Here is a 24,754-nt window from a genome sequence, read left to right as displayed (position 1 = left end):
GATTTGAGTTTAAAACGTTCGCTCTGAAAGAATATATATTCAAAGATTTTTGCAGCATTTTCACGATTTTTCAAAAAATAGCAGATCTACAAGCTCATAGCGCGGCACTGAGTGCCGCACTATGAGCTTGTAGATCTGCTATTTTTTCAACAGCTAAAGGATAACATAATGCTTAAAACACCAACAGCGGTTCCCGTCCAGAATGGCTTAATCGAGGTCTCATCGTGAATTAAACAATTTTCTTCATTGTTTGATTATTATTATAATAATCTCTTTGTACTACTCCTTTAACCAACTATTCTTAGTCAAATGGACCTGAATTACAACAAGTGTACTTGGACTGCTTTTTTTTTCTCCACCCCGTTTACACCAAATCCTGTCGAAAACAAGAGCCGATCTACAAGCTCACATGGTGGTGAGCTTGTAGATCGGGGGCCTGGTTAATAAACCAGACTAATATCGCACGGATCGCGGGATATTAGTCTGGGGAGGCTCAGTTGGATTTCATTTCCAGGGGGGGCGGGTTCAAACATTTTCTCTTTGACGCAATTGGTCAGTCAAAGGTCTCAAGCGTTGAAAGTCACTGTACCAAAGCCCGCCCATATTGCATACCGTGTCCCGATTGGCCGCCCCAGTTCTCTGGTGTAGGAAATGGGTGTACAATTGAGCCTCTCCAGACCGCAATCCGCCGGCAGGCAATTGTTTTTGCCAACGACTGATTCGGTCTGGTTTGTTAACCAGGCTAGTAGATCGGGGGGGCCAGTCGGGGGGGGGGGGGGGTTCAGCTGTTTAAGAAGTGCATAATGGCCAGAGGGTTGGCGACCCCCGAGTGCGTCATCATGTGCATCTTCAGGTGCACGCTCTCGCGGAACGCCTTTTCGCACAGCGCACAGCTAAAGGGTTTCCCCCCCTTGTGGGTCTCCATGTGCTTCTTCAGCGTGCCCTTCTGGGTGAAGCGTCTCTGGCAGACGGCGCACGTGAAGGGCTTCTCCCCCGTGTGGATCCTCATGTGGTTCTTGAGGTAGCTGCTGCAGGAGAAGCTTTTGCCACAAATCGCGCAATCTCCGCGCAAGACCCGGTGGGTCGTCACGTGCGCCCTCAGACACTGACTGTTACGGAAGCTTCTCTCGCAGACCGCGCAGGAGAAGCGCTTCCTCCCCGACGAGGCGGCGGAGGCGTGGCGACGGGAGGAGGGACTCCCCGGGGAGGCGGTCAACGCCGCGGTCTGTTGTTGTTGTTGTTTCGCCGAGTTCGGGGAGTCCCGAGGCGACGGCGGCTCGTTTCCACTTCCAGACGCCGGTCGTCTTTGTCGTCCTTTGGTGCAGAGTTTCCGTCGTTGTCGCGTCGTCGTCTTGCGCGGTCTCAGTTTGTTTAGCGTTAGCGCCGCCGCTGACAGACCGTCCCGGGCCTCGGCCCCGGCCCACTCCTCGCTGTCCTCCGGACCGTCCCGGGTCTCGGCCCCGGCCCACTCCTCGCTGTCCTCCGTCGTGTCGGATTCGGAAGCGCCGCGCGACGAAGGCGGAGACGAAGACGACGAGGGAGGAGAGAGGGGCGGGGCGTCGCCCCCGCTGGGCTGCGGCGGGGGGGGCGAGGGGACCCAGTACTCGATGTACGCCTGCGTCTTGGTGTGTTCGATGGGGGAGGGGGAGGAGGAGGAGGGGCCGGCCGCCGCGGGCTCCGCCTCTCCGTTCTCGTAGTCGTTGTTCTCGTCGTTTTTCAGCGGCAACGTCAGCGGTGTCCATTCAGACTCCTCCTCCTCTGGTTCCTGAGGTACAGCCTCCTTTTTCATCTGTGGGTGAAAGGTCAACAGGAGTGCAAGTCATTGTACTGAAGCCAATAGAAGTCTATGTAGGAGAGCCTCCATTGGACTGAAGCCAATAGAAGTCTATGTAGGAGAGCCTCCATTGGACTGAAGCCAATAGAAGTCTATGTAGGAGAGCCTCCATTGGACTGAAGCCAATAGAAGTCTATGTAGGAGAGCCTCCATTGGACTGAAGCCAATAGAAGTCTATGTAGGAGAGCCTCCATTGGACTGAAGCCAATAGAAGTCTATGTAGGAGAGCCTCCATTGGACTGAAGCCAATAGAAGTCTATGTAGGAGAGCCTCCATTGGACTGAAGCCCCATGAAGTGAACGCAGTTTGTGTAACTCTGTCTATATCTAAGGCTCTGGGTCCGGGGACCCCCAGGGGTCCTTGAGGGAGTTCCAGGGGGTGCCCAGCTAAATGATTTTGAGTTTGGAACCAAATGGGCCCTCATGGGTCTCGGGTCCGTTTGGTTCCATTTGTACTCTCAGAGTTAAATTAACATTGATTTTACTATATAAATTGGGGGTCCCAGAAATAGAAGTGCCATTAAATGGGGGTCCGTAGACTAATGCATGTCAAACTGGGGGTCCTTGAAATCACAATGGTTGAGAATCACTGCTAGAGCCGTAAAAACCCCAGTGTTATGGGCTAAGGACCCCCATTTGAGAAGATATGCCAGGGCATGCATTTTCAAATGGGGGTCCATGGGAAAATTAGTGTCGATTTGGGGGTCCTTGACATGAAAGAGTTTGGGAACCACTCGTGTTATTTTCTTTGGCTAAAATAAGTGTTTTAAAAAGCTCTAGATTGTGATAGTAATCATTGCTACAGACTCTGTAGCAATGATTACTATTGTTTGTTCATATCATGTTTGTTTTCATATCAGTGTGCTCACTGCCAACAAGGTCACTAAAAGAAGGAAAACCAGTACACATTGAGTCAACTAGACCAGACTCCATGTGACCACCAGTATAATAGTACCCCAACTTCCAGCAGCTCTCACAAAGTTCCCCCAAGGGGAGTTGGGTTGGAACAAATGTATATGTGATTGTAGACACCTTCATGAACACATTTGAGAAGAAAGCTAATGTTTTTTTTGCAGATTTGCCACACAGTCTATTAACTTTCTCTAACTATTGTCTGTTTGGATGAATGGGCTGTCAATGTTAGTTAGCACCATTCTGGCAAGATGGACATGGTCTGTATATGGTCAATAAAACCATAAAACCTCTAAGACCCAGCGTTGCTTTTTAGCAACAAATTTATTTAAATTATTCTTTTTTTCTGTTCTTTTCTCACCTAAACGTCATCAGTGATGTTCATTGCAATGCCATTGGTCATGATATTTGCATATAAATGGACATACACCCTAGTCACTAAGACCTGGACATACGCCCTAGTCACTAAGACCTGGACATACGCCCTAGTCACTAAGACCTGGACATACGCCCTAGTCACTAAGACCTGGACATACGCCCTAGTCACTAAGACCTTGCAGACGAAATGAAAGCCTGGGTATCGAGGCTACTAAGACCTGTCCATACGCCCTAGTCACTAAGACCTGGACATACGCCCTAGTCACTAAGACCTGCACATACGCCCTAGTCACTAAGACCTGGACATACGCCCTAGTCACTAAGACCTGGACATACGCCCTAGTCACTAAGACCTGGACATACGCCCTAGTCACTAAGACCTGGACATACGCCCTAGTCACTCTGCGGTTTTATTTTCTAAGACGTGTATGGACGATTGGAGCACAATAAGTGGTAACTAAAGTAAGGAACAACTGTGTACCTACTTGAGTCAGTAATCTGTAGTCCTGTCGGAGGGGCCCGGAGGTCCTCTCCTCACGGCGTGGAGATCCTGCTTCCTGCTGCTCCAGACCGGGGCCCCTCCTCTCCTCCTCCTGCTGCACCAGACCGGGGCCCCTCCTCTCCTGACGTTCTGAGGAAACCTCTTTACACACGGCGAGCGCCGCGAGGCCTAGGAGGAGGAGGAGAAAGGAGGGAGAACGTCAGCTAAGAATGATTCTTCTAGTTACATACTGAAGATTATTTTGCTTTGAAATAATGGCCAGTGTAAAACTTGTCACGCCCATTCGGATGCCGTCATTGCACTGAAGGGGTCTACAGTACTGAGAGGTGTGAGGTAACATTGTATTTTTACAGGCATTGACACTAAAGGCCTATTCATAGTCTGGATTTACGGTGGTGAGCTGACCACCTCTCCGGTGGTGAGCTGACCACCTCTCCGGTGGTGAGGTGACCACCTCTCCGGTGGTGAGCTGACCACCTCTCCGGTGGTGAGCTGACCACCTCTCCGGTGGTGAGGTGACCACCTCTCCGGTGGTGAGCTGACCACCACCGGAGCTGAAATAACGTTAAGCGGTGGTGAGTAAAAACAGAGAGAAGGGCTGGAGCGGTGGCGGTGGTTTTCTCTTCACCGCGGCTCAGTGACGTCATGTTGTAGTTCGGTGGTCACCCAACCACCTACAATCCAGACTACGTATGAGCCTTAAGGGTCAACCTGGGACAACCTGCCCCTGGCAGCTAAATAAAACTTTTGGGCAGGTGGAGTTTGATTTCAGGTTTGCCCGACCGGGCAAGTGCTCGTTTGAGGGGGGGACGCAACCGTCTATGTGGTGAGGGCCTCCAGACCAATGCATGGCTTTTGACGATTACATCATATGCCAGCCAAGTCTATGGGATTCTAGTAGTCTATGGGAGTCTAGTAGCTAGCCCATAGAGCCCCATTGTGAACCCGGACATGTTGAGTACACCAACGTTTTATGTTAGAAATGTCTAGTATGGGTCCCCAGCATGTAGAAACTGATGTTATAAATGTTTACTATGGGTCCCCCAGCATGTATAAACTGTTATAAATGTTTAGTATGGGTCCCCCAGCATGTAGAAACTGATGTTATAAATGTTTAGTATGGGTCCCCAGCATGTAGAAACTGATGTTATAAATGTTTAGTAGGGGTCCCCCAGCATGTAGAAACTGATGTTATAAATGTTTACTATGGGTCCCCAGCATGTAGAAACTGATGTTATAAATGTTTACTATGGGTCCCCAGCATGTATAAACTGATGTTATAAATGTTTAGTATGGGTCCCCAGCATGTAGAAACTGATGTTATAAATGTTTACTATGGGTCCCCCAGCATGTATAAACTGTTATAAATGTTTAGTATGGGTCCCCCAGCATGTAGAAACTGATGTTATAAATGTTTAGTATGGGTCCCCAGCATGTAGAAACTGATGTTATAAATGTTTAGTAGGGGTCCCCCAGCATGTAGAAACTTATGTTATAAATGTTTAGTATGGGTCCCCAGCATGTAGAAACTGATGTTATAAATGTTTACTATGGGTCCCCAGCATGTATAAACTTATGTTATAAATGTTTAGTATGGGTCCCCAGCATGTATAAACTTATGTTATAAATGTTTAGTATGGGTCCCCAGCATGTATAAACTGATGTTATAAATGTTTAGTATGGGTCCCCAGCATGTATAAACTGATGTTATAAATGTTTAGTAGGGGTCCCCAGCATGTATAAACTGATGTTATAAATGTTTAGTATGGGTCCCCAGCATGTATAAACTGATGTTATAAATGTTTAGTAGGGGTCCCCAGCATGTAGAAACTGATGTTATAAATGTTTAGTAGGGGTCCCCCAGCATGTAGAAACTGATGTTATAAATGTTTAGTATGGGTCCCCAGCATGTAGAAACTGATGTTATAAATGTTTAGTATGGGTCCCCAGCATGTAGAAACTGATGTTATAAATGTTTAGTATGGGTCCCCAGCATGTAGAAACTGATGTTATAAATGTTTAGTATGGGTCCCCTGCATGTAGAAACTGCCGGATGCTAACTTTCATATTATGTTGAGCAATTTTCGTAATCGGCATAATATGTGACCATACCATTAACAACCTATAGAAGGCAGAATATTCAAAATGTCATCATGCTTTATGTAGCATGCGACACTCATTGGGCTAAAAACGGACATCACATTTGTGATGACGGCATTGGCCGTTTTTAGCCCAATGAGTCATTTATTTTGCAAAACTAATGCTTGGAATGGATTCAGCATCATGAAAACCCCCTAGTTTGACACGTCACATGATACGTCAAACATGATGTAATTTTGAATATTTACTCTGGCGCAAGCAACGCCTTTATTTTGATGCAGTTCCGGTACTAAATGTGTTAATAGTTGTATAAGTTACCACCCGACCTAAGCTATATAGAGACATATATTTCCTTTTTATCCACATATATGAAACTGAATGTGGCATAATATGTGCAGCATAGGCTATATTCTGCATTACTTGCCATATATTGGAATAATATGTTAATATATTTAAAATAAACCCATAGGACCACCATTAGACTTTTCATGTCGCGCACCCTCTAGCGCTCGCACACCACAGTTTGGGAACCACTTTATACAACGTGTATCAAGCTTATTTTAAACAAATAGCATAATCTTTTACCCTCCCTTTCAGTCACTTTGGGACAAATAGCCTTTTTTTATCAAGACTATTTCAATAGTATACAAAAAAAAAACACGGATTTAAGATGTGTTTTTTTAAAAGGTAGCTCTGGTCCATAGCCTAGCCCCTCTCGGAACCCCCTGGGTCAATCGATTCGTGCCGAACCGGGCTACCCGTGGGGTCCCTGTGCGTATCTGTGTTTTCGTATTGAAATGATAGAACGCGGACATAAATATCGTCGGATACGTCTTGTCTGCGTCGTTTGAGGGCTTTTTTTCGTTTGAGTTATTCTGAATGTGTCAACTATAAGTACCTAGACATACCGCTGCGAATTCTCTTGTGCCGCGGAAGCCGTTAAGTATTTTTAATCTTTGTTTGACCGATTTGGTCGCTTTGATTCTTCTTGTTTATTTACCGTTTATTGTACCGCCTCCCGATGTGCGGTTGGCTTGTGCGTGGCTTGTGCGTTCCTGCCTCTGATCTGCTCTGTCATAGCTATAGCCACTAGCTAGCCAGATAGGCGGTACAATGAGGTGTCAATAAATAAGGAAGGAAGAGAAGAATCAAAGCAACCAAATCGGTCAAACAGAGATTAAAAATACTTAATGGCTTCCGCGCCACAGGAGATATTCGCAGCGGTTATGTATAGGTACTTATAGTTGACACATTCAGAATAACTCAAACGAACAAAAGCCCTCAAAGAGCGCAGAAGGACGTATCCGAAGGTATTTACGTTTATGTATGTGTGCGTACCCGGTGGCAGGGTGGAGGTGGAATAGGACCCCATGGTCTGGGTCTCAAAAATGTCAGAAACTTCAGTACCATTGGGTTCTGCTTGTAGGGCTAGCCGCAATTTGCAACTCTAGATTTTTTTTAATAATGGGATTAATCCCATCTAATTTAACAATTGTGGAGTTGGTCACGTGGCTTTTGGTTGACAGAAACTGGTCGACATGTTCTGTTGCCCCAACAGCGGCAGAAACAAGCCCTTTTAACCAGGCTACTTGCACACACTACAACTCGCTTACAATTCGCAAACCTGGCAACACTGCTCCGTGTTCTCATAGGCCCTCCAGGCCCGCCCCCACAGCTACTTTTCAGTCTCACAATCGGCCATCTTGCTTTTTACTTCGATGCGCGAGTGGACATTTAATGCAAATACATTAATTATAGCTCCAGCAAGCAAACACAAACACCTCAACTCCATCTCATTGTGAATAAGAATTCCGAGGGGAAAAATAATTTTTGGAACGCCACTTTCACCCAGTATGAAGCTAAATGTGGAAGCCGTGTGTGTCACACCAACACTGGTGACCCAGAGAATCCTGTGCCGATTCTCAGGCATCTGGCCTGAGGCACTGCCTGCGAGTTGGCTCTGCGTGCGCTTTTTCCAACTCTCACTGATTTATCTAGCTCACACGTCAATCACAGTCAGCAGCTCTCAGCCTGCACACACACGCACGTCTGTCTTGCGCACACGCGCACACACACACACACACACACACACACACACACACACACAGAGACACACAGGAATAGGCATGCAGGCTAAGGCGAGTGGCAATTTAATGCAAATAAATTATTTATAGGTCCAGCAAGCAAATCATGATGGTCTGTAGGTCACAATCACATTCCGATTTGAGGGGTTGTGTTTTGTATGACATTTTGGCCAGTAGTTTTATATCTATCTCAGCTTTTGCCTGATAGCACACATGCTAACAGTGCTGACCACAACGTTAGCAGCATTTGATGACAGCTTGCCATAGCAACGTACAGTGTGCGCAGACCTAACGTGAGCTTCTGGGACAGAAACTTGCGTTTTCATGACAGCAGCAGCTGCTGCACCCTGTGATAGATACTGTGCTAAAGATGCTAAAGCAACACAAAACAACATCCACACGCAAACCAAACCAAAACAAACAGGGACCAGGGTTGCCACATATCGTGGATGTGAGAGTGAAACAAGCAACCAGGTCTATAAAAATGTTAATAGGCCAGTTCAAAGTAGGTAAATCAGAAATGGTCCGGAAATTAGTCTTAAAATAATCAATTATAGTGTTGACTGTCACACTTTGTTGTCTAATGTTGTTTCAGAGCAGTGGAACTCAAACATTTCCATGTCAAGGACTACCAATAGATAAACAAGTCCAAAGTAGCTTATAATGATCAGACTTGGCAACACTGTCTCTGGTTGAACGTTCTACTTTACAAGCTCACACATATGAAATATGTTTTTTTGAATCTTCAAACTGAGACATATTTGATGATAATACTGTTAGCACAGTCATCATACTCCAAGAGCATACAAATGGAACCAAATGGACCCTGATTTTCCCAGAGAGCAAATGGTATCAAATGGGGGTCTGTGGCCTAATGCATTTCAAACTGGGGCTTCTTGGTATTATATTCTCTGCATATCTTATCAACTTGGGGTGAATATTTCACCACAATACTTTACTGAATATTTCACAAGAATATAACACAAGAGTCAAATGTACGGTCAAATGTAATCACAATATAGGCTACAGATGTAAATATTTATGACACAGTAAAATGTTGAAAATTAGTGCTATCCCCCCCCCCACACACACACACACACACACACACACACACACACGACAGGCAAGGCTGTTGTTTGCATCGTTAGCAGGCAGCAGCTACCTTGGCACTGCTCTCTGTGACTGTAGTTGTTTCACCATGTTTGTGTATTTATGAGAAATAAAAAACACTTTCTGTTATTATAATAATTCTGTCAACTCCCGCTATTTCCTTCTTCCCATATTGCGCTGCAATGTAACTAGGATTCGCCGGCCGGAGGCCGGCGAAATTCTAGTTATAAAACAATCTAGAGTTGCAAATTGCGGCTAGTACATAGCCCTAATGCTGGCAGAATGAAGCCTGTATGGGCTATGGATCAGAGATAGTTTAAAGATTGATTGTAAAGTATTTATTACAGTACATTTCAAAACACAACTCAATATAAAGACTGTAAACTGTGAGTGGACGACCCAATAAAGCACTACACTCGTTTACAAGAGGGTCCACCTTAATTGTTCAATTCATCATAACAGCTCTGTTTACATGCGCTGCATGTCCAGCCGTATACTTGATACAGACACACATGTTTGTAACATATCAGAGTTATAGTTTTATAAGCTTTGTAACCAGAGTGTGGGTGGTGTTGTTTGTAACCCAGGTCCTCATACTCGCTCACAATCCTCTCTTAAGCCCTTTATTTCGACCGTTCAAAACTCAGAAAAGGTAACAAGAGGGTCCCGAAAGGGGCTAAATAAAGCCTCTCCACCATCATAAAGATGCATTTATAAAGGTTAGTATCATCATGGAGTTATAAGTTGTGAACCAACCTTTAGACTGCTGTAAGTCTCCATACTCGGTGATAATACTCTCCACCAGGATAAAGATGTCCTCTGCAGCCTCACACAGCCTCTGGCTGATCAAACACCTCAACGTCTTCATGGACGACATGTTTAACAACCAGATAAAACTAATAAAAACAGCATAAAACTCGATTTAAACGCTATCGGGATGGATGGATGGATGCTAGCGCCGTTAGCCGTTAGCTCCGGTTAGCTCTCTCTCTGTCTGTTGTGCGACTCTCTTCTCCCGGCCGGCGCGGGTCAATGACGTCAGGTCCAAGGCAACGAGCAGTTGTTGCCAGGTTGTGTGAGAGAGATAAGCAACCCGGCCCGGGTTTCCATCTAGACCCGGGTTACCAGGGTCTAGATGGAAAACAAGACCATTTTTGTATTATTGTATTTTTTGACTAATGTTGAAAAAACATTGAAACATTTTAAGAACACAAATCTGCTATGCGGGTCCCTGGCTATCAGTGTTGCCAGATTGTGAGAGAGAAATAAGCAACCCGGGTCTATATGAAAACAAGACCAAAAGAAAGAGGCCACCGGTTCCCAAACAGTGGGTCGGGACCCTTTTGTGGGTCGCGGACAAATGTTACAAACAAGCTATAATTTCCATGAATTGTTATTTTTCAGAAATTGCAAGAAATAATCAAAGAATAATCTAAGACATTCCATCAATTAGATAACACATGTTTAAGACAGTGGTTCCCAGACGTTCCCAGTGGTTCCCCTCCTATGAGACACAGACTGGTTTCTGAACTGCCCACAGCCCTCCTATGAGACACAGACTGGTTTCTGAACCGCCCACAGCCCTCCTATGAGACACAGACTGGTTTCTGAACCGCCCACAGCCCTCCTATGAGACACAGACTGGTTTCTGAACTGCCCACAGCCCTCCTATGAGACACAGACTGGTTTCTGAACCGCCCACAGCCCTCCTATGAGACACAGACTGGTTTCTGAACTGCCCACAGCCCTCCTATGAGACACAGACTGGTTTCTGAACCGCCCACAGCCCTCCTATGAGACACAGACTGGTTTCTGAACTGCCCACAGCCCTCCTATGAGACACAGACTGGTTTCTGAACCGCCCACAGCCCTCCTATGAGACACAGACTGGTTTCTGAACCGCCCACAGCCCTCCTATTAGACACAGACTGGTTTCTGAACTGCCCACAGCCCTCCTATGAGACACAGAAATGTGGCATTTCATCATGAACATTAAGTAGCGGACCAAGTATATGAAGATATTTGAAAAGTGGTCATTTAACATTTTGGAGTTAGTAGGTTTCTTTCTTCCCGACAGCAGAGATATTAGTCATTCTGCCTGTAACCTTAATTAGATCGACAGATGTAGGACATAAAACACTGAACAATCTTTTTTTATTTATAAACCTTATGTACAGTTACATCGCCAAGTCCCGCCCCCCAAAGCATTACATCGCCAAGTCTCGCCCCCCAAAGCATTACATCACCGAGTCCCGCCCCCAAAGCATTAATTACATCACCGAGTCCCGCCCCCAAAGCATTACATCGCCAAATCCGGTGGTTCAAATCCCAGGAGTTACAGTTACAGGTGAAATTTACGGGTTTTAAAACCACAGGACGACGTTAAAGGAGAATTCCATGCTAGAATGCTTTCTTATCTTTCTTTGTAGTCGTTACGTCCCCACCAAAGAGGTCCAGGTGTTTTTTTGTGCAAAAACTCCTTATTGGCTATTTCCCCTACCATAAGCCCTCAATGAATTGCATTGCATTGAATGGGGCTATGGGGTGTTGTGCTAGTTCGCTTATTTCCATCGAAAGAAGTAGTAAAGTGTGCCGCTTGGGATATTATTTACATTATGAAGAGAGGATATATACAAAGAAATTATAATTTTGAGCGATGGAAATAAGCGAATTAGCACAACACCCCATAGCCCCATTCAATTCAATGCAATTCATTTAGGGCTTATGGTAGGGGAAACAGCCAATAAGGAGCTTTTGCACAAAATAACACCTGGACCTCTTTGGTGGGGACGTAACGACTACAAAGAAAGGTAAGAAAGCCTTTTAGTATGGAATTCTCCTTTAAAGCCTCACTGCGTGATACCGGTACTACTAAGTACAAACATGTTTCAATTAAGCAATACGAGAGGGTGCGTTTTACTGTGATTATCGGCACGGCAGTGATGCGGTCAGGAACGAGGATTTAGCAGAGTTCCACAACCTTCGGTAAAGCACACCCTCCAGTGTGATATTGCCATTATACAACAGTTACCCTTAAAAAAAACAAAAAAACATGTCAACTCAATTTAATTGCAAGTAAGATATTCAATAGAAATTCATATTTTTTGAGGGGTGCGAGCCCCTCCATAACCTGACTCCACCAGCTGGTGGCAGTATTGAGTTCAATATTGAGCTAATGGAAGCAACAAACATTAAACTCCCATTGACAATGAATGGAGAATTCACGTATCCACAGCAAATCGGCTATTTTAGTCCTACACACAACAAATTCCATTGACAATGAATGGAACATGTACGATGATAAGAGCGCCCCTCGCTTCACACGGGTGTGATTCTTCAATGCCAGATTGAACCATTACGAGCGCACATCGTTTATTCGCAGTTTGCATGATGCAAACTGCTATAGCCTATAGCCATTCTGCGAGACCTGGTACAGCTGATCGTTATGTTTTGATTATGGGTGTGCCATCGTGCTTGTTTGAAGCGCGGGCTACAGATTTCAACCAATCAGATTGTCTTCCTGGAAACTTCCTGCAGTATAAATAGCGACTGAAGCATTTGTATAACAATTCAAACACATCTTTACAACCATGGCATCGTGTGAACGGCTAACCTGCAGTGAACACATCTACAGTAGAAGTAATTTGCTTTGAAGTGACAGAAAACTATATGCAGAGGAATTGTGAGCGAAATGTCCCTTTAAATACAGTCCTCTCCTCTCCTCTCCTCTCCTCTCCTCTCCTCTCCTCTCCTCTCCTCTCCTCTCCTCTCCTCTCCTCTCCTCTCCTCTCCTCTCCTCTCCTCTCCTCTCCCCTCCCCTCCCCTCTCCTCTCCTCTCCTCTCCTACATGACGGTGCATTTCCCCTTCAGTTTGTCGGTGCGTTTCTGCTTGGCCGAGCGCTTCATGGCGTCCGAGACGTTGAGGCTCATGTGGCGTCTCTTGTCGAGCGCCAGGAGCTCCTGGAAGACCTCCTTAACGTTCACGTTGTTCTTGGCCGAGGTTTCCATGAAGGGACACCTCCACACTGAGGCCTGTTGGAGACACACAGAGATCTAGATCAGTATAGGGTCACCTCCACACTGAGGCCTGTTGGAGACACACAGAGATCTAGATCAGTGTAGGGTCACCTCCACACTGAGGCCTGTTGGAGACACAGAGATCTAGATCAGTATAGGGTCACCTCCACACTGAGGCCTGTTGGAGACACACAGAGATCTAGATCAGTATAGGGTCACCTCCACACTGAGGCCTGTTGGAGACACACAGAGATCTAGATCAGTATAGGGTCACCTCCACACTGAGGCCTGTTGGAGACACACAGAGATCTAGATCAGTATAGGGTCACCTCCACACTGAGGCCTGTTGGAGACACAGTGATCTAGATCAGTATAGGGTCACCTCCACACTGAGGCCTGTTGGAGACACAGTGATCTAGATCAGTATAGGGTCACCTCCACACTGAGGCCTGTTGGAGACACACAGAGATCTAGATCAGTATAGGGTCACCTCCACACCGAGGCCTGTTGGAGACACAGTGATCTAGATCAGTATAGGGTCACCTCCACGCCGAGGCCTGTTGGAGACACAGTGATCTAGATCAGTATAGGGTCACCTCCACACCGAGGCCTGTTGGAGACACAGAGATCTAGATCAGTATAGGGTCACCTCCACACCGAGGCCTGTTGGAGACACACAGAGATCTAGATCAGTATAGGGTCACCTCCACACTGAGGCCTGTTGGAGACACACAGAGATCTAGATCAGTATAGGGTCACCTCCACACTGAGGCCTGTTGGAGACACACAGAGATCTAGATCAGTATAGGGTCACCTCCACACTGAGGCCTGTTGGAGACACACAGAGATCTAGATCAGTATAGGGTCACCTCCACACTGAGGCCTGTTTGGAGACACAGAGATCTAGATCAGTATAGGGTCACCTCCACACTGAGGCCTGTTGGAGACACACAGAGATCTAGATCAGTATAGGGTCACCTCCACACTGAGGCCTGTTGGAGACACACAGAGATCTAGATCAGTATAGGGACACCTCCACACTGAGGCCTGTTGGAGACACACAGATCTAGATCAGTATAGGGTCACCTCCACACTGAGGCCTGTTGGAGACACAGAGATCTAGATCAGTATAGGGTCACCTCCACACCGAGGCCTGTTGGAGACACACAGTGATCTAGATCAGTATAGGGACACCTCCACACTGAGGCCTGTTGGAGACACACAGATCTAGATCAGTAGGTATTTTTGTTTTAAAACAATGTATTTATTTTCCTTTTTACACACAAATGACAATACAAACATACAGAAAACAACAATGATCATTACAAGACAATACAATTACTAATATAAAGAAAGCAAAACAATAACCAAAAAACAAACAGGAAGGACCTCTGAGCCGCTGCCCAGGATGGACCTCTGAGCCGCGGCACAGGATGGACCTCTGAGCCGCGGCCCAGGATGGACCTCTGAGCCCCAGGATGGACCTCTAAGCCCCAGGATGGACCTCTGAGCCCCAGGATGGACCTCTGAGCCCCAGGATGGACCTCTGAACCCCAGGATGGACCTCTGAGCCCCAGGATGGACCTCTAAGCCCCAGGATGGACCTCTGAACCACGCCCCCAGGATGGACCTCTGAGCCCCGGGATGGACCTCTGAGCCCCAGGATGGACCTCTGAGCCCCAGGATGGACCTCTGAGCCCCAGGATGGACCTCTGAGCCCCAGGATGGACCTCTGAGCCCAGGATGGACCTCTGAGCCCCAGGATGGACCTCTGAGCCCCAGGATGGACCTCTGAACCCCAGATTGGACCTCTGAGCCCCAGGATGGACCTCTTAGCCCCAGGATCAAGGACCTCTGAGCCGCTGCCCAGGATGGACCTCTGAGCCGCGGCCCAGGATGGACCTCTGAGCCCCAGGATGGACCTCTAAGCCCCAGGATGGACCTCTGAGCCCCAGGATGGACCTCTGAGCCCCAGGATGGACCTCTGAACCCCAGGATGGACCTCTGAGCCCCAGGATGGACCTCTAAGCCCCAGGATGGACCTCTGAACCACGCCCCCAGGATGGACCTCTGAGCCCCGGGATGGACCTCTGAGCCCCAGGATGGACCTCTGAGCCCCAGGATGGACCTCTGAGCCCCAGGATGGACCTCTGAGCCCCAGGATGGACCTCTGAGCCCAGGATGGACCTCTGAGCCCCAGGATGGACCTCTGAGCCCCAGGATGGACCTCTGAACCCCAGATTGGACCTCTGAGCCCCAGGATGGACCTCTGAGCCCCAGGATGGACCTCTGATCCCCAGGATGGACCTGAGGACCAGCGCTCATCATCACAAAGACGTACAGAATGAGTGGACGATAATATGACCAGAAACACGTAAATAGTAAATAGCCCTGAATGACCATAACAGGTCTGTAACTCTGAGAGTGTTCAAATGGAACCAAATGGACCCTTGTGGGTCCATTTGGTTCCATTCCATTTGAAGTTAAGGGGGTCTCTTCAAATGAAACATTTGAGAACCACTAGTATTAGTGGACTCCTAATGGTCCACGTGTCATAATAAATAATATACTGTACATATCCTGGGACGTGGGGCTCAGAGGTCCATCCTGGGGCTCAGAGGTCCATCCTGGGCCTCAGAGGTCCATCCTGGGGCTCAGAGGTCCATCCTGGGGCTCAGAGGTCCATCCTGGGGCTCAGAGGTCCATCCCGGGGCTCAGAGGTCCATCCTGGGGGCGTGGTTCAGAGGTCCATCCTGGGGTTCAGAGGTCCATCGCGCACCGAAGATAGCTGCTCTACAAGCACTCAACCCAAATGCCATGCCCAAAAATGGGGTCCCTGATGTCATAGTTACATGTGACCTCACCGCTATGACATCATCAATCCAGCCAGTAAGATAAAAAAGCACTGCAGCCTCAGAGAGAGGTCAGTTTGAATCAACTTCTCCGCAAGACTCAACACTTCACCACAGATCTCTACCAGACTCTTCTCTTCAAGACTGTTATCTTCAAGACTGTTATCTTCAAGGCTGTTATCTTCAAGGCTGTTCTCTTCACCACATATCTCTACAGGACTGTTATCTTCAAGACTGATATCTTCAAAACTGTTCTCTTCAAGACTGTTCTCTTCAAGACTCTTTCGACCAAGACTCAAAGAGCTCTAGAATCTAGAAGCGTACTACTTTGGCTCTCCTTTTCTTTGGCTCTTCATTCTTCTACAGAGCAGGAAACCAACAGGTTTACTTCGATCCACCATTAACTGTGGTGTTAAAGATGTTTTCCTGGACGTTGCTTCAGAAAGGATCACCAAAGGAAGGTGGTGCTGCTGTAGCGGTGAGACACCAGCTGTACTACTTTGGAAGGAACTCTGAGGAGAACAACGAGGATCAGATTGATGTGCAGGTCTTCGACACACTGACTTTACGCTGGAGGAAGTCGACCCCAGTGACCCCTGGAACAGGAGAACCTCACCTTGAGGTTCCCTCCAGGCTCTGGGGCCACACAGCTGTGCTGATTGAAGATATTGTCTACCTCTGGGGAGGATATCCTCACTGCAATGTGCTTTATGCATTTGATGTCGACGCCCACATATGGTTCAAACCACAGGTTTCTGGGAACGTTCCAGAGGGGAGGAGATACCACTCAGCCTGTGTTTTGGGGAAGGTCATGTATATTCATGGAGGAGAAACCAAGACTGACTACCTTAATGACATCTACAAGTTGGACACCACCACAATGGTCTGGACTTTAATTAACACCAGAGGAACTCCACCTCCTGCTACAGTAGGTCACTCTGGTACCATCATCGGGACAAAGATGTTTGTATTTGGAGGCTGTGGGGGTCAGGACAACAACACCATCTACAACACCATCTACAACACCATCAGAGTGTTTGACACAGAGACCAACCTCTGGCTGGACACACCTTCTGCACAGCTTCTACCAGGAGGACGCAGGGAACATTCAGCCTTTACCTACAATGGAGAGCTGTACATATTTGGTGGTCGCTACGGTAAGGACTTAAATGATGTGTGGAAATTCAGTCCAGAGACGTTCTCCTGGAAGAAGGTTGAGCCCAAGGGGAAACGCCCGCCTCCGACACAAAGCATGTGCTGTTGCATGATGGGAGAACGTATCATCCTCTTTGGAAGACGATATGACCTGTATGTCTTAGACCTCAATCCGAGCCTCAAGACATTATGTAAGCTAGCAGTTATTCAGTACGGTCTGGAGCAGTCTGGACTCCCACACAACGTCAGGTGGGAACTCAACATGGGGTCCGCGTCCCACCTAGGGGGTCCTCAGAGATGCTAACGGGGCGCCTTCACGAAAACAATCCGCGAGAAAACCGGAGAAATATTCTGTTAGCTTTATTACTTGGGCTCGAGTCTATTATATCGCTATAGAAGCTCCAAAGCGTTCATATTTTGAACGAGATTTTGAAGTCAGAAATGAAGCGCGTAGTTAGTACATCCGTCAGGTCAGAACCACGGAGAGCGCCCTGGATTAGGAGAGACCAGTGTTGTTTTCGTCGACTAAAACTAAAACGAAAAATGTTCGTCGACTACCTTTTTCCACTGACTGAAAACTAAATGGAAACTAAATGAAAACGAATCTATGATGACTAAAACTAAGACTAAATATACTGACAATTTCCGTCAACGAATAAAAACTAGACTAAAATGTTAGGAAGGGACTAGTGGACAAGAGATCCAGTATAAGTCATTTTACACTTGGTTGCATAGTGAAAATAGCTGATCTACAAGCTCACAACGCGTCGCAGTTATGAGCTTGTAGATTGGCTATTTTCAGCAAGTGTAAAAACAGTCCTTACGACGGCATCAATGCCCACCAAAATACATTTTAGTCGAGTCCTACGGACGGACGGAAGTGGTTCAAATTTAACCCAACCCATTTTTAAATGTAAATGATCTAATGTAATCCTGGGCTCTACACACTCCCTCTGCCAACCTGGGGAGAGCAACGGAATGACATCATGCTTCCTTCTATGCATGAGGAGTCCAAGCCGCTTATTTTCAACTGACAAGGGGGGGGGAGTTTCACCGGTTGGTCGACGTATAGCGCGTGGAAGGAACACGTTATTCCAACCAGTTCATTTCCCCTCCATCAGGCGCCCCGGCTGGCCAGGGGGAGGCAGTATAGAGACCAGTTCCTTTCCCCTCCATCAGGCGCAGCGGCTGGCCACAGGGAGGCAGTATAGAGACTAATAATAATAATAATAAAACTATATTTGTAGAGCACCTTTCAAGACATTAATTGCAGCTCAAAGTGCTTCACAGAGCAATGGAGAAAAAATATAGAAAAGAAAGGCATGAAACATAAAAAATAGCAGTAATGATATACAGTGAGGACATTTACAAGGAATTAAAAAATAAAAATAAACAAGGAATTTAAAACAAGGAATTTAAAAGATCAATTAAAAGAAAGAGTGTAGAAGTGGGTCTTTAGCTGTGCTTTAAAAGTGAATACAGAGGCCGCCTGTCGAAGGTACAGTGGGAGTTTGTTAAACTACAGAGGCCGCCTGTCGAAGGTACAGTGGGAGTTTGTTAAACTACAGAGGCTGCCTGTCGAAGGTACAGTGGGAGTTTGTTAAACTACAGAGGCTGCCTGTCGAAGGTACAGTGGGAGTTTGTTAAACTACAGAGGCTGCCTGTCGAAGGTACAGTGGGAGTTTGTTAAACTACAGAGGCTGCCTGTCGAAGGTACAGTGGGAGTTTGTTAAACTACAGAGGCTGCCTGTCGAAGGTACAGTGGGAGTTTGTTAAACTACAGAGGCTGCCTGTCGAAGGTACAGTGGGAGTTTGTTAAACTACAGAGGCTGCCTGTCGAAGGTACAGTGGGAGTTTGTTAAACTACAGAGGCTGCCTGTCGAAGGTACAGTGGGAGTTTGTTCTTTTCTTTTGTTCTTTTGGCCTTTTAGCCAATCCCGCCTCGGGTATGGGCACTGATGACGCGGAGGTGAGAACACACCCCCAGCGCCCACAGCGTCCCGAGCGGAAATCGAACCCAGGACCTTGTGGCTGTGAGGCCACCGTGACCCCGACTTCATCCATTGTCAAACTATCTTCATATAATTGCTCGTCACTAACTAATGCTTACGCTGAGGTGATTTTCTTCATTTATCTACTCGTCCGTTTGGACTGGGAGGTTGACTTGAAAAGGCCTCAAAGTCCTGAAAGAGAGACAGACAGACAGACAGACAGACAGACATACAGACAGACAGACAGACAGACACAGACACGTACCTGTGTCTCTCCCTGCTTCAGTGAGACCTGACGGTGAGACGACTCGTCACTCTTGTTGCCCACGAGCATGATGGGAATGTTCTCCACGCCGCCTTTCATGGACGCCACCTAGAGGAGACAACGTCACCGTGTTTATACCGCCCCCTAGAGGCCAAGGAGACAACGTGTTTATACCGCCACCTAGAGGCCAAGGAGACAGTGTTTATACCGCCCCCTAGAGGCCAAGGAGACAACATGTTTATACCGCCCCCTAGAGGCCAAGGAGACAACGTGTTTATACCGCCCCCTAGAGGCAGGAAGGAGACAGTGTTTATACCGCCCCCTAGAGGCAGGAAGGAGACAGTGTTTATACCGCCCCCTAGAGGCAGGAAGGAGACAGTGTTTATAACCATCCATCCATCGATCGATCGATCGACAATTTACAATTTAGGCAGATGCTCTTAATCCAGAGCGATTTAACCCATTCTGACCTGAGATCAGATTAAAAAAATGTCTTCTACATCCTGACAGTTTACCATTCTGACCTGAGATCAGATTAAAAAAATGTCTTCTACATCCTGACAGTTTTCCATTCTGACCTGAGATCAGATTCTAAAAATGTCTTCAATGTCAGTCGCTCTTCGATTTTTCAAAAATAACAGACCTACAAGCTCGTAGCGCGGCACTCGGTCGACAGACAGACAGACAGACAGACAGACAGACAGACAGACAGACAGACAGACAGACAGACAGACCTGCTGGTAGATGGGTTTCAGCTCCTCCAGTGATTGGCTGCTGGTGACGGAGTAGACCAGGATGAAGGCGTGGCCCTTGGTGATTGACAGCTGCTGCATGGCGGGAAACTGGTGGCTTCCCGTGGTGTCTGTGATCTGCAGCGTGCACACACTGTTGTCACAGCTGATGACCTGCACCGTGCACGCACACACACACACACACACACACACACACACACACACACACACACACACGCACGCACACACACACACACACACACACACACACACACACACACACACACACACACACACACACACACACGCATCATTTTTGGCCAAATACAACGTCAGCTATAGGTCAGGAGGTAACGGGGCGTGCACTAGGACCGTGCACGGCCAAACAACTGTACCAGAAGCTCACAGAGAGGTTATTAATTAACGGCACAACATCCAAACCTTATCACCAGAGAACCTAACCCATTCTGACCTGAGATCTGATTCATACGAGGTTTCCACTGCACACACTGGTCTGATTAATGGACTTTCTTCTGTTCTGATAACAAGTCAAAGTCAAAGATAAGGATAATTCCACAGACGCCCTGAGGACTGAGGACTGCTTCAAGGTCGTTTAATTCCACAGAGCCCTGAGGACTGAGGACTGCTTCAAGGTGGTTTAATTCCACAGAGCCCTGAGGACTGAGGACTGCTTCAAGGTCGACTCCACTGGGCTCTGAAACCCAGTGTTGTTTAAATTTCGTCGACTAAAACTATGGTGAAAAATGTCCGTCGACTATACTTTTTTTTCCAATGACGAAAACTAAATGGAAACTATATAAGCTATTATGACTAAAACAAAAAGACTAAATATACTGACAATTTCGTCAACAAATAAAAACTAGACAAAAATGTTAGGAAGGGACTAGTGGACGAGAGATCCAGTACGAGTCGTTTTATACGCTTGATTGCATGCTGAAAAAAGCCGATCTACAAGCTCACAACGCGTCGCAGCAACGACGCAATGTGAGCTTGTAGATCGGCTTTTTTCAGCAAGTGCCTTTTGACGGCATCAAGGCCCGCCAAACTACATTTTTGTCCAGGACCCTTAAATTGACACTAATTAGCCCCAGGGACCCCCATTTGAAAAGACATGCCAGGGACCCCCATTTGAAGAGACATGCCAGGGACCCCCATTTGAAGAGACAAGCCAGGGACCCCCATTTGAAAAGACATGCCAGGGACCCCCATTTGAAAAGACAAGCCAGGGACCCTCCCCCATAAGAGAAGATTTTTACAGCAGTGATTCTCAACCCGATTGATTTCAAGGACCCCCAGTTTGACACGCATTAGTAATTACCAAAATAATTTGCCAAAATAATTTGCCAAAATAATTTGCCAAAACCCTAATTTGCCAAAACCCTAATTTGCCAAAACCCTAATTTGCCAAAACACTAATTTTCCAAAACCCTAATTTGCCAAAACCCTAATTTGCCAAAACCCTAATTTGCCAAAACCCTAATTTGCCAAAACCCTAATTTGCCAAAACCCTAATTTACCAAAACCCTAATTTACCAAAACCCTAATTTGCCAAAACAATTTGCCAAAACAATTTGCCAAAACAATTTGCCAAAATAATTTGCCAAAATAATTTGCCAAAATAATTTGCCAAAATAATAAAATAATAAATAATAATAATATATAATGTATAATAATAAAATTATGTAATAATAATAAAATAAAATAATTTGCCTGCAAAATAATTTGCCTGCAAAATAATTTGCCTGTAAAATAATTTGCCAAAATAATTTGCCAAAACCCTAATTTGCCAAAACCCTAATTTGCCAAAACAATGCCAAAATAATTTGCCAAAATAATTTGCCAAAATAATTTGCCAAAATAATTTGCCAAAACAATTTGCCAAAACAATTTGCCAAAACAATTTGCCAAAACAATTTGCCAAAATAATTTGCCAAAACAATTTGCCTGCAAAATAATTTGCCTGCAAAATAATTTGCCTGCAAAATAATTTGCCAAAATAATTTGCAAAAACCATTTGCCAAAACCATTTGCCAAAACCCTAATTTGCCAAAATAATTTGCCAAAATAATTTGCCAAAAACATTTGCCAAAACCCTAATTTGCCAAAATAATTTGCCAAAATGCCAGGGACCCCCATTTGAAAAGACATGCCAGGGACCCTCCCCCATAAGAGAAGATTTTTACAGCAGTGATTCTCAACCCGATTAATTTCAAGGACCCCCAGTTTGACACGCATTAGTAATTACCAAAATAATTTGCCAAAACCCTAATTTGCCAAAACCCTAATTTGCCAAAACAATGCCAAAATAATTTGCCAAAATAATTTGCCAAAATAATTTGCCAAAACAATTTGCCAAAACAATTTGCCAAAACAATTTGCCAAAATAATTTGCCAAAACAATTTGCCTGCTAAATAATTTGCCTGCAAAATAATTTGCCTGCAAAATAATTTGCCTGCAAAATAATTTGCCAAAATAATTTGCAAAAACCATTTGCCAAAACCATTTGCCAAAACCCTAATTTGCCAAAACCCTAATTTGCCAAAATAATTTGCCAAAATAATTTGCCAAAAACATTTGCCAAAACCCTAATTTGCCAAAATAATTTGCCAAAATGCCAGGGACCCCCATTTGAAAAGACATGCCAGGGACCCTCCCCCATAAGAGAAGATTTTTACAGCAGTGATTCTCAACCCGATTAATTTCAAGGACCCCCAGTTTGACACGCATTAGTAATTACCAAAATAATTTGCCAAAATAATTTGCCAAAATAATTTGCCAAAACCCTAATTTGCCAAAACCCTAATTTGCCAAAACCCTAATTTTCCAAAACCCTAATTTGCCAAAACCCTAATTTGCCAAAACCCTAATTTGCCAAAATAATTTGCCAAAATAATTTGCCAAAACCCTAATTTGCCAAAACCCTAATTTGCCAAAACCCTAATTTACCAAAACCCTAATTTGCCAAAACCCTAATTTGCCAAAACAATTTGCCAAAATAATTTGCCAAAATAATTTGCCAAAATAATTTGCCAAAACCCTAATTTGCCAAAACCCTAATTTGCCAAAACAATGCCAAAATAATTTGCCAAAATAATTTGCCAAAATAATTTGCCAAAATAATTTGCCAAAACAATTTGCCAAAACAATTTGCCAAAATAATTTGCCAAAACAATTTGCCTGCAAAATAATTTGCCTGCTAAATAATTTGCCTGCTAAATAATTTGCAAAAACCATTTGCCAAAACCATTTGCCAAAACCCTAATTTGCCAAAACCCTAATTTGCCAAAATAATTTGCCAAAATAATTTGCCAAAATAATTTGCCAAAACCATTTGCCAAAACCATTTGCCAAAACCCTAATTTGCCAAAACCCTAATTTGCCAAAACCCTAATTTGCCAAAATAATTTGCCAAAATAATTTGCCAAAACCCTAATTTGCCACAATGTCACGGAATGTCATAATATAATATGATTCTAGCGTGTTCCATCGTTTACTCATAAACATTTTAGTTTCACCTTGGTTTCCCTGTTCACTGAAACCAAGGTGTACTATAAAATGCTTATGAGTAAATATAACTATCATTTAGCTGTGGGACCCCCTGGAACTCAGGCCTCAGGTCTCTCTGTAGGTTACCTGTCTGTCTGTCGGTTACCTGTCTGTAGGTTACCTGTCTGTCTGAAGGTTACCTGTCTGTAGGTTACCTGTCTGTCTGTCGGTTACCTGTCTGTAGGTTACCTGTCTGTCTGAAGGTTACCTGTCTGTAGGTTACCTGTCTGTCTGTAGGTTACCTGTCTGTAGGTTACCTGTCTGTCTGTTGGTTACCTGTCTGTTGGTTACCTGTCTGTAGGTTACCTGTCTGTAGGTTACCTGTCTGTCTGTTGGTTACCTGTCTGTTGGTTACCTGTCTGTAGGTTACCTGTCTGTCTGTAGGTTACCTGTCTGTCTGTAGGTTACCTGTCTGTAGGTTACCTGTCTGTCTGTAGGTTACCTGTCTGTAGGTTACCTGTCTGTCTGTTGGTTACCTGTCTGTAGGTTACCTGTCTGTCTGTACGTTACCTTTCTGTAGGTTACCTGTCTGTCTGTAGGTTACCTGTCTGTCTGTTGGTTACCTGTCTGTTGGTTACCTGTCTGTAGGTTACCTGTCTGTCTGTAGGTTACCTGTCTGTAGGTTACCTGTCTGTAGGTTACCTGTCTGTCTGTAGGTTACCTGTCTGTCTGTTGGTTACCTGTCTGTATGTTACCTGTCTGTCTGTAGGTTACCTGTCTGTAGGTTACCTGTCTGTCTGTAGGTTACCTGTCTGTAGGTTACCTGTCTGTAGGTTACCTGTCTGTAGGTTACCTGTCTGTCTGTTGGTTACCTGTCTGTAGGTTACCTGTCTGTCTGTTGGTTACCTGTCTGTATGTTACCTGTCTGTCTGTAGGTTACCTGTCTGTAGGTTACCTTTCTGTCTGTAGGTTACCTGTCTGTAGGTTACCTGTCTGTCTGTAGGTTACCTGTCTGTCTGTAGGTTACCTGTCAGTAGTTACCTGTCTGTAGGTGTCCTCCACCGTGGGGACGTAGGTCTCTCTGAAGGTTCCTTTGACGAATCTCAGCACCAGAGAACTCTTCCCCACGCCGCCCGCCCCGAACACCACCACTCTGTAGTCATTGCTCTGCTCAGGCATTCTGGGAAATGGAGTCCTAACACCCTGCAGGGGAGGGGAGAGGAGAGGAGAGGAGAGGAGAGGAGGGGAGGGGAGGGGAGGGGAGGGGAGGGGAGGGGGGGAGTAAATGGTGCATTTATTTAGCGTTGTTATCCAGG

General features: G+C 45.7%; 2 protein-coding genes across 2 annotated transcripts; both read right to left on the bottom strand.

The window, feature by feature from the left end:
- Positions 1–725: 725 nt before the first annotated feature.
- Positions 726–9,889, bottom strand: LOC308320723 (uncharacterized protein). Its single transcript, XM_080771374.1, has 3 exons — positions 9,676–9,889; positions 3,609–3,793; positions 726–1,789 (listed from the first exon to the last, which is right to left on the bottom strand). The coding sequence occupies exons 1-3, from the start codon at positions 9,794–9,796 to the stop codon at positions 782–784; spliced, it is 1,314 nt and encodes a 437-aa protein (XP_080627500.1). The 5' UTR covers positions 9,797–9,889; the 3' UTR covers positions 726–781.
- A 2,873-nt stretch (positions 9,890–12,762) lies between these two features.
- On the bottom strand, positions 12,763–24,617 carry diras1a (DIRAS family, GTP-binding RAS-like 1a; the record flags this gene model as incomplete). The annotated part of the gene is made up of 4 exons (XM_080770899.1): positions 12,763–12,951; positions 19,200–19,307; positions 19,934–20,104; positions 24,480–24,617. 4 exons carry the CDS (start codon positions 24,615–24,617, stop codon positions 12,763–12,765), a joined length of 606 nt encoding a protein of 201 aa, XP_080627025.1.
- Between the last annotated feature and the right edge of the window lie 137 nt (positions 24,618–24,754).

This window comes from Protomyctophum bolini (genome assembly GCF_963924005.1).
Source record: "Protomyctophum bolini genome assembly, chromosome: 8".
Lineage (NCBI taxonomy): Eukaryota > Metazoa > Chordata > Actinopteri > Myctophiformes > Myctophidae > Protomyctophum > Protomyctophum bolini.
This window is presented reverse-complemented; position numbering and strand designations above follow the sequence as displayed.

Excerpts from the sequence above, each read along its gene's own strand:
- LOC308320723 (XM_080771374.1), bottom strand. The coding sequence starts at position 9,796 with ATGTCGTCCATGAAGACGTTGAGGTGTTTGATCAGCCAGAGGCTGTGT. Across the intron at positions 3,794-9,675 it reads AGACTTACAGCAGTCTAAAG|GCCTCGCGGCGCTCGCCGTG; the intron begins GTTGGTTCACAA and ends TCCTCCTCCTAG. Across the intron at positions 1,790-3,608 it reads ACTACAGATTACTGACTCAA|ATGAAAAAGGAGGCTGTACC; the intron begins GTAGGTACACAG and ends TTTCACCCACAG.